Source organism: Eriocheir sinensis, unplaced genomic scaffold (assembly GCF_024679095.1).
Source record: "Eriocheir sinensis breed Jianghai 21 unplaced genomic scaffold, ASM2467909v1 Scaffold258, whole genome shotgun sequence".
NCBI classification, from domain to species: domain Eukaryota; kingdom Metazoa; phylum Arthropoda; class Malacostraca; order Decapoda; family Varunidae; genus Eriocheir; species Eriocheir sinensis.
The window spans coordinates 395,001-405,000 of NW_026111563.1; the positions used below are offsets into that span (position 1 = coordinate 395,001).

The window sequence follows — 10,000 nt, forward strand, 5'->3', positions numbered from 1 at the left end:
TGTTTGCGTCGTGTAGGTATGTGTGTGGGTCAATGTGAGTGTTTGTGATCTTGTACATAAGTGTAAGTCTGTGTGCTTGTCTGCGTATGTGAGTGGGTGGTGAGCCTTCGCACGGGGTGGATGCTGAGTCGATATGGCTGGCCGAACCAAGAACTTGGGGGAGTTCTGTTATGTTTGTGCGGATCCCACAGGCGATAGGTGGATAGGGTGCTGTCTGTGCCCTAAGTGGTGTCATTGGAAATGTGCTCATCTGTCTGGAATTAAGTCGGAGAATATACCTAAAATAAATTGGATTTGCAACCCATGCCTTCATAAAGCATCTCTGGCTACCAAAATTGTGGAAAAAAATGGAAGCATTCAAGCTGGAATTATCTAAGGAAATATTAGAAGTGAAACAAGAAGTTGAGTTACGAGCAGTCAGTGTGAAGGAGGAGTTGGTTGAGGTGGCGCAAGATGTGGCGGACGTTTTGCAGTGAGCCGAGCATGCACATGTGGAGTCAGCAGATGCAACTTGGGCTGAGGTCACCAAACGTAAGAGGAAAGTTAAGAAGAATTTACTTGTTGTCAAGGCCTCTACACAGGAAAAGAAGGCAACAGACATGAAGGATGAAGTCTCCCAGACATTGAATGGTATTCAAATAACTGATTCAAGATTTACAAATAGAGGTAACATTGTCATGAACTTTGATAATGAGAACACAAGGGATGAGGCTGCTCAAAAACTGGAGTCTGTTGAGCAAATTAATACCAAGAGTGTTGGAAAGATGAAACCAAAGATCATGATATGCAATGTGCATAAAGAGGAGACCTAGGAAAAAATAAAGGAGACCATCTTAGACCGCAATGAGTTCTTACACGCCATTGGGGGTGTTGAGGATAAGATTGAGCTGGTTTTTAGCAAGCCTGCGGCTGGCGGCACGATGCACTACATTTTGAGGTGTGACCCAACTGTAAGAGAGCTGATTCACAAGAATCACGACAAGCTAAAATTAGAATGGGGAATATACACAGTGAGAGACAGATACCATGCAATTATATGCTATCACTGTCAGAGATATGGCCATCTTGAGGCCAACTGTACTGCCAAGACCAATGGAGACGCCCCAAATTGTTTCAAATGCGCTGGCAATCATAAATCACAGGAGTGCACCATGGCTGAGAAGAAATGCATAAATTGTGTGAGATACAAGAAGCCTGAAATCAGCCACTCAGCGAATGACCAGTGTTGTGTAGTTCTCCAGACTGAAATTGAGAGAATTCGTAACATGACCGATCATGGCTATTAATTAGTGTCTGTACTCAAAGATAAATTGTATGTGATGAATGTTCAGTGTGCTGGTAATAATTGTTGAATATTTAATTGTGATACTATAATGAAAATAGTGGACATGAACACTGAACTAGGGTTAAGATTCGTTTTAGGTCCGTGCCAGTATCTTGTTACCTACCTTAAGAAACATCAGTATCTCTTCATATATCTTTTCTACAAACCTTCAACAGTCATGGAAACGCTTTGAAAATCCAATTGAAGGACTTTTTTTTTTACTTTTGAAAATAGGGGATAATGTTTACGAAAACGTCGCCTCCTCTGGTGCTGGCCGCGGCGGCGCTGCAGCCGGTGTTGCGAGAAATACCTCCTCGCTGAAATGTCACATATACATGTGGGGGGGGTCCAGGGGGGCGCAGCCCCCCCCGTTAGTAGGTCATAAAGTTTGGTTGGAGTAGTTTATATATGCTCCCCGACCCTAAGCCCTCTGCGAGCTATTTTGCGGCTGCGGCAGCTGCAGCGTCGCCACAGCCAGCACCAGGGCGATGCGCTTTATACTCACAGATACTCACAGATGACTTCTGGAAGAGGCCCCTTCAGGCCTGTGACTCCAGTTCCAAACTTACTATATCCTGGTCTGGGTGCCGGACGCGCTGGCCAGCTTCAATACTTGCTCTGTAATCGTATTTTATACTTTGTCCTTTCCATATTTTATCCAGTTTCTTTTCAAAACTTATAACAGACTCTGCATTCACCACTTCTTCCGGCAGACTATTCCAAGTATTTACCACTCTGTTACAGAAAGCATATTTCCTCTTGTCCAACCTTGACCTGCTCTTGTACAACTTTTTACTGTGTCCTCTTGTTCCTGCATCTACACTCATGGTAAATAAGTCCCCACATACTTCTCCATCATATATTCTGCTTAATATTTTGTAAGTTTCAATCATATCTCCTCGTACTCTTCTATATGCCAGTGTTGGTAAATCAAGTTTAATCAGTCTTTCCTCATATGTCATGTTCTTAAGTGTTGGGATTTGTTTGGTGGCTCTTCTCTGGACATTTTCAATAGTTTCGATGTCTTTCTTTTTAAAAGGGCACCATACTTGATTTGCGTATTCAAGGTGAGGGCGTACCATTGCAGTAAACAAGGCCTTGAACTTTGACTCATCCAAAGTTATAAATGTTCTCCTAATAATTCCCACAATCTTGTTTGCCTTGTTTACTTTTTCAGCCAGGTGTTCATCAAAACTCAAATTATTGTCAATTATTACTCCTAAATCCTTTTCATGTTTAACCTCCCGTAATTCTTCTTCCATTTTGTATATAAAACTCTCTTCCTGAGCACTTCCGATTCTCATGACACAACACTTTTGGGGGTGAAACCTTAACAACCATTTCTTAGACCAACTTTCCATTCTCAGTAAGTCTTCTTGCAATGCCTCACAGTCTTCCTTATTCTTAATTTCCTTAAACAATTTGGTGTCATCTGCGTACAAAAATACACTGCTGTTATGGATTTCTTCTACCAGGTCATTCACATATATCACGAACAAGAGTGGACCCAAAACTGATCCCTGAGGCACGCCACTTATAACTTCTTTCATTTCTGACCTCTCCCCATTCACAATGACCCGTTGTTTCCTACCACACAAAAATGATTTCATCCAGTCAAGTAGTTCTCCAGTAATATTATAACTCCTGAGTTTTTCAAGCAACCGTCTATGGGGGACTGTATCGAAGGCTTTCCTTAAATCACAATAAGCCACATCCACTGCACATCCTTTATCAACAGACTCGGTCCACATATCCAACACTTGAATCAGCTGTAGTACGGTAGACCTCCCTGGTAAGAAGCCATACTGTCTTTTGCTAAATAATTTATTACTCTCCATGTGTTTCATAATGTTTTCCCTCACGATGGTTTCCATAGCCTTACTTAATACACTAGTAAGACTCACAGGTCTGTAATTGCTTGGATCACTCTTATCCCCTTTCTTAAATATTGCTGTAATATTAGCAGTTTTCCACTCCCAGGGAACTTGACGCATTTTCATGGAATTTGTGAAGATAATCCATAATGGTTCCACAAGCACGTCAGCAACCTCCAATATAACCCTAGGGTGTAGTCCATCTGGTCCGGGGGATTTATTTCTCTCTAACTTTTTCAATGTTTTTAGTACATCATTCCTTGATATCTCCATAGTTGACAACTGTGGGGTTTGTCTCACTTCCAATTTTGGCACTGCTCCTGGTGGTTCAATTGTAAATACTGATGAAAAAAATTCTCCCAACTCATCGGCTTTCTCCTTGTCACTTTCTGTCTTTTTATTTTGGTCACCTCCCTTCGTAAACATTATCCCCTATTTACAAGAGTAAAAAAAAAGTCCTTGAATTGGATTTTCAAAGCGTTTCCATGACTGTTGAAGGTTTGTAGAAAAGAAATATGAAGAGATAGTGATGTTTCATAAAGTAGATTATGAGATACTTGCACGGACCTAATACGAATCTTTACCCTGAACTAGTTGTTATATGTGATATTATTCGTAAAAGAAATTAGGACACTCACTCACTCACTCACTACAATGTTTGAGAATAAGTGCATCGAAGACTATTATTGAGGCTAACGTTGAAATTGTTGATGGCCCTTGTAGAGCGCTGCAGCAGCGGCGGAGTAGCAGGGCCTGAAACCTCATCAACGGTAACGGTAACGGTAACGTATGTGAAGAGGTTCCATGTTTATCTGTTGTTTGATTCGAGTGTAATTGTTTGTAATGAACCTTGCCGCCTTGGTGTTGATTTGTTCTAACCTGTCAGTGTTTCTGTGTGTGTAAGGATCCCACACTGTGGAGCAGTATTCCAGTGTTGGTCTCACAAGTGTGTCATAAGGTATGTGTTTAATGTCAGGTGTGCAGTTATGTAAATTCCTCCTCAGGAACACCATTGTTCTGTTGGCTGTGGCACTGATATGGTCTATGTGGGTGTTGAATTTCAAGTTAGTTGAGAGATGGATACCAAGGTATTTGTGTGTGTGAACTGATTCTAAATCTGACTTATGGAGAGTGTAAGTGTGATGGATTGGGTTGTGCGCTCTGGTGAATCTTAAAAGTTTGCATTTGTCTGGTTGGAAGTGCATCTGCCAGGTGCGTTCCCACAGCTCAAGGGCGTCCAAGTCGTTTTGTTGTAGTCTGCAGTCGTAAGTAGTCTTTACTGCTCTAAACAGTAAACTATCGTTGGCAAATAGTCTAGTGGAAGAGTTAGGTGTTGACAGTGGAAGATCGTTAATGTACAGAAGGAAAAGAAGGGGGCCTAGAATGATGCCTTGAAGGACACCCGAAGAAACAGGGACAGTGTCAGATGAAGATCCGTCAAGAAGAACACGTTGTCCTGTTAGTAAGAAATGCAGTGATCCAGTGAAGAATAGGTCGTGAAATACCGTAGTACTTCAATTTTAATGTCAGTCTTTTGTGCGGAACTTTGTCGAAGGCTTTGGCAAAATCTAAAACAATAGTGTCAACTTGTTTAATGTCACGTCGGTCAAGTAGCCTCGTAATGTTGTGATATGTAGTAATGAGTTGTGATTCACATGAGCGTTTAGGTCGAAAGCCGTGTTGTGAGTCAGTAAGGATGTTGTTTGCGTCAAGGTGATTCATTATGTGTTTGTGTATTATGTGTTCGAAAATTTTACATGGAATCGATGTTAGTGAGATGGGGCGATAATTGGCTGGGTCAGTCCGGTCACCTGTCTTGAATAAAGGATTAATATTTGCCAAGAGCCAGTCAGAGGGTAATGAGGTGGATGATAGTGACTGGGTGAATATGGCCTGAAGGATGTGGGCAAAGGATTTAAGAATGAAGGCGGGAATGTTATCGGGGCAAGTTGATTTGGTTGTGTCGAGTCCTTCCAGTAATTTCTGTATTCCGTTAGTCGTGGTGTCGAGGGGGGCTATGGGGGGGAAGGGGCTGTGTGGCATGTTTGGTGTAAGGAATTTCCCTACATCTAGGGTATTTTTCAACCACCCATAACTCAAAAACTATGTGTTTGCGACGCATTCCATGTTAACCACCGCATTCCCCGCAGTCCCTAAGGCCCCCAAGCCAATTTTGGTTGAAAGGAGTGAGTACGGGCATACACTAGAACAATACTGAAATGGAGGAAAGAGATGGAGAGAAAGGGGGGAATGAAATAGGGAGAGAACATTGGAGGAAATAGGGAGAGAGAAAGTTGGAGATAAATTTTACAAGGCGATGGTGGTGATGACGGTGGTGGCAGTGGTGATGGTAGTGGTGGTGGTGGTAGTAGAGGTAATGGTGGTGGTGATGGCAGTGATGATGGTGGTGACAGTGGTGATGGTAGTGGTGGTGGTGGTAGTAGAGGTAATGGTGGTGGTGATGGCAGTGATGATGGTGGTGACAGTGGCAATGGTGGTGGTGGTGACAGTGGTGATTGTGGTGACTGGTGGTGGTGATGGGGACAATGGTATTAGTGATGGTGTATAATGAGTTGACATGAGCCCTGAACTGTCAAGCCACCAAACTGTCATTAATAACCATTTGTTCTCTTGCTGTCAAAATGTCGGGCACCTGTCAAATGTCAGGTGTTAGGTCAGGTCACAGTCCACTTGGGTTTCCGCAGTGTGGCATGACTAGTAAATTTCACCTCAATTGACAGCGGTGGTGATAGGTTAGATTCGGTTATTTCTATTCCATTCTGTTCTATTTCTATTTCTATTTCTATTATATTTCTAGGTTATATTATTTCTGGTATCACTAGGGGATTATTGAAGAAAGGGTAGCCCAAGAATTTTGACAATTATCCTTAACTACTTAACTGCATGGGTGTTATTCCAGAAATCAGATTTGGTTAGGTCATTGTTCGCAGGTCAGGTATTGGTCAGGTCACAGTCCACCTGGGTTTCTGCAGCGTGGCATGTCCCTAGTAGACTCATTTTTAGTTGAGCTATGAGACCGTCCGCAGTGAATGTGGTCAGCGGCCATGCATGTCCACTCCACCAATTCCACCTCCATTGACAGTGGCAGCGGTGATAGGTTAGCATTTCTCTTATCATGAGGGGATTATTGAAGAAAGGGTAGCCTAATTATTTTGACATTTATCCCTAACTATTTGGGTGTTATTCCAGAAATCAGCTTTGGTTAGGTTATATTAATTGGTCTTTTTTATTCACCTTTTCCGTTATTTTGAGCACTTTTTACCATTAAACATTTTATTTACTCAGTGGTTAGGTTAGATTTGGTCAGGTTACCGTGGTAAAAATGGGGCAGGCTCTGCGCTGCTCCGTTGTCACTGGTAGTTGGTGGGTGTATTTCTGGAGTTTTACCTGTAATATGAAGGTGATAACTCTCACTATATATTGATATTAATTTTTACCATATACATATAGTTAAATTTAATGGGGACTAGGTGGCCCGGCCCATACCTCTGCCTGCTAAATTTTCGACTGGCCCCGGCCAGTGATTTTTTTTTTTTTATGATATTGAAGCAAGGGCAGCCAGCCCCCCCTTGGCATGTTAATACCTACAATATGAATTATTTTTTGGTCCCTGAATGCAGTGCAGTAACAAGGGAGTTCTGGAAAATAGAAGGGGGGTTGAGGGGGACGAAGCCCCCCCCGTTAGATAGGTTATGTCAGGTTAGTGTAAATTTATTCAGCACGCAGTTTTGGGCAGCGGAAGTTGATCATTTAGTGATTTCCGGAACAAAATAATGTCTCCATAATAAACAACATCATATTTTGTCCAAAAATAATCAGTCACTGCCTTGAACTTAGTAGGCGACACACTTGTTAATAATTCCCTTATTTTATGTTAGTTTTTGATCGTTGTAAAATTTATCTCCAACTTTCTCTCTCCCTATTTCCTCCAATGTTCTCTCCTTATTTCATTCCCCCCTTTCTCTCCATCTCTTTCCTCCATTTCAGTATTGTTCTAGTGTATGCCCGTACTCACCCCTTTCAACCAAAATTGGCTTGGGGGCCTTTGGGACTGCGGGGAATGTGGTGGTAAACATGAAATGCGTCGCAAACACAGTTTTTGAGTTATGGGTGGTTGAAAAATACCCTAGATGTAGGGAAATTCCTTACATTAACCTAGATGTACGGAGATTCCATACATTCTGCAATTTTTTACCACATACGGAAACCATGCAATTTCACTCACTCTCCATAGCAGAGGGGAGGTTGACGGGGGCAAAGCCCCGACGTTAGAAGGTTATGTAAAATTAGGTTGGAGTAGTTTAAATATGTTCAAGGGATTTTTTGCCACATACAGAAACCACGCAATTTTACTCAGTCTCCTTAGCAGGGGGTGGGGAATCGAAGGGGGTGAGTCGAGGTTATGTTATGTAAAGTTAGGATGGAGTAGTTTAAATATATTGGACACACGGTGTGAGCCGTGGGAAATAAGCAGCGCGGGATGGGAAGTTTCTGTAAACTTTCAGGAGTAGGGAATTTTCCCCATTTTAGGGAGGGGGAAGCAGACCTCTTGTAAAGAATTACCTACATTAGTTTAGGTTATGATACGTTAGATTAGGTACTTTATGCTTTCCCCTACATGTACGTATGAGTGTTGCTAGATTGGGCGAAGAGTATATATAGCGTATTGGTCTACTTTTCGAGGCTGCATGTGACTTTTTGGACAACCTCCCACTAATTCGCCTACCTTGTCTTGAAAGACACTATTAAGGTAGTGCTTATGAAGCATCAAAACGGTAAGTCATTTTCGTCATAAGAATCTTGCAACCATATCATATACGATTATGTATTCACTGACTTGTATCATGAACGTGTGAAACAGGTTCGAATGCAGGTTACTTGTGTTTGAAAATTTTCCATTCAAATTCAGGTTATTAATTTGGTTTCTTTTTTGGTCCCTGAATACAGTGCTGTAACAAGGGACTTTTGGAAAATAGAAGGGGGGTCGAGGGGGGCTAAGCCCCCCTATTAGGTAGGTTATGTCAGGCTAGTTTAAATTTATCCAACACTTGGTGTGGGGGGCGGAAATATGCAGCGTGGGACGGATGAAGTAGAAGTTGATTATTTAGTGATTTCTGGAAAAAATACTCTCCATGATAAACAACATCATATTTTGTCCAGAAATAATCAGTCACCATCTTGAAATTAGCAGGCGACACTCTTGTTGATGGTTCCCTCATATATATGTTAGATTTTGATGTCTTTGAAATTTATCTCCAACTTTCTCTCTCCCTATTTCTTTCCTCTCATGTTCTTTCCCTATTTCACTCCTCCCTTTCTCTCCTTGATCCAATTCTGGTGACAAAACTTTTTATTTATTTATTTTTTTTGTTAGCTTTTGAGGTTTGTAAAACTTCTGTGACATATTTCTCGCAAATCACTACTTTTTTGTCCCCCTATCCCTCTCCTCTTTCAATCAACGGGGGCATACACTGGGGGTGCATTGCCTCACCCACCCCATGATGCCCACCCCAGGGTTTCCTCCAGGCAAGTCCCCCATGCAGGCCCCCTTCCTCCCCATCCCAAGCACCTCACGGCAGGGTCTGTTGACGTGCTCGAGCCATGAACTCTGTGGGCATCTCCTCGGCCTCCTATCCTTCCATAAATTAGTGATTGCCGCATAAAATAAAAAATTCCATTAATATCAAATAAATGAAAACTCCCCATAAATCAAAGTTTGTAGCTCATGCTTTGTGGAAATGCTGGGCCAGTCCTACAGTCCAGTGCAGCAAGGTTATAATGAGACCCCAACCAAACACAGAGTAAAATAGGATGTAGAAATAAAATGTAATATATAGAACAGAAATATAACACAATGGCTGAAAATAAAAATAAAAATTAACTAATGTAACCTGACCTGGCCATCCCTTGCTGTCATAATGGTGCTGGGTTATGCTGGGTTCCCACTACTCCGTTTTTACTGCCCTCAGCGCTCTGGTGATATTTTCTGTCCTTTCAGCCGCTGTACCTGTCCACAGCTGGTAGCCTGAGAGTGACTTATCCGGGAACTTGTCACGGTGATTTCCGCGCCCCAGCATGACACAGAAGGATGGCATTTGGGCAAAAAGTCTGTCTTTCAGTATTAACGGTGAGGTTCATTGGTCCAGTTCAAGGGTAACAAAAAGAAAATAATGAAAGAAAAAGCCTGCTACTCACTGCTCCCACAAAAGAATCAAGAGGCTGAAAGATAGGTCAATTTCAAGAGGAGAAGTGTCCTGATACCCTCCTCTTGATTGCTATAACACAGTGTTCTACAAAGGTTTCAAATGTCTTTTTGGGTGTGTTGTGCCAGGCGGTGTGTTGTGTGAAGCTTAGTGTTTCCCTTGTTACAGGTGGTGGTGGACGGCAAACATTGTGGAAGCAGTCCTCTGAGTCGTGGGGAGGACGCCGCCACAACAGACTGGTAAATGCTGCTGTTCACACTAACCCACACATGTTTTCAGTGCATACTAACACCATTGAGGAGACTGTCTGGCAGGATCTTATTTATTGGCAAGTTATGAGTATTTTTCAACTTATGTGTCCTAGCTCTGTTGTAATAATCAGTCAAGTTTGGGGTCACTTGACAAGTAATAGTTTTCATGAAAAACATTATTTATAAAGAAGACATTTAATTTAGAAGTTCTCTTTGCACCCACTTCACTTGAAAAAAATTATCAACTCTCTGTAATTCTTCAGTGTTGTGTGTGTGTGTGTGTGTGTGTGGTTCTGAGTGGTGGATATTGAGGTCACCTTGTGGGTA

General features: G+C 42.1%; 1 protein-coding gene across 15 annotated transcripts in view; it reads left to right on the top strand.

Moving 5' to 3' along the window:
• The window catches only part of LOC126991301 (uncharacterized), a 45,625-nt gene that overhangs the window by 723 nt on the left and 34,902 nt on the right, over positions 1 to 10,000 (top strand). For 9 of the 15 annotated variants that reach the window (XR_007745386.1, XR_007745384.1, XR_007745382.1 and 6 more), the window contains exons 2-3: positions 9,218 to 9,346; positions 9,591 to 9,661. The exons of 3 other annotated variants lie outside the window; for them this stretch is intronic. Coding sequence is in view for 3 of the 12 variants with exons in the window: in XM_050850077.1 (XP_050706034.1) it covers positions 9,308 to 9,346; positions 9,591 to 9,661 (110 nt within the window). In the remaining 9 variants the exon portion in view is untranslated. The remainder of the gene's footprint in view (positions 1 to 9,217; positions 9,347 to 9,590; positions 9,662 to 10,000) is intronic. 3 more of the 15 variants (XR_007745383.1, XR_007745390.1, XM_050850080.1) reach the window with 2 other exon arrangements.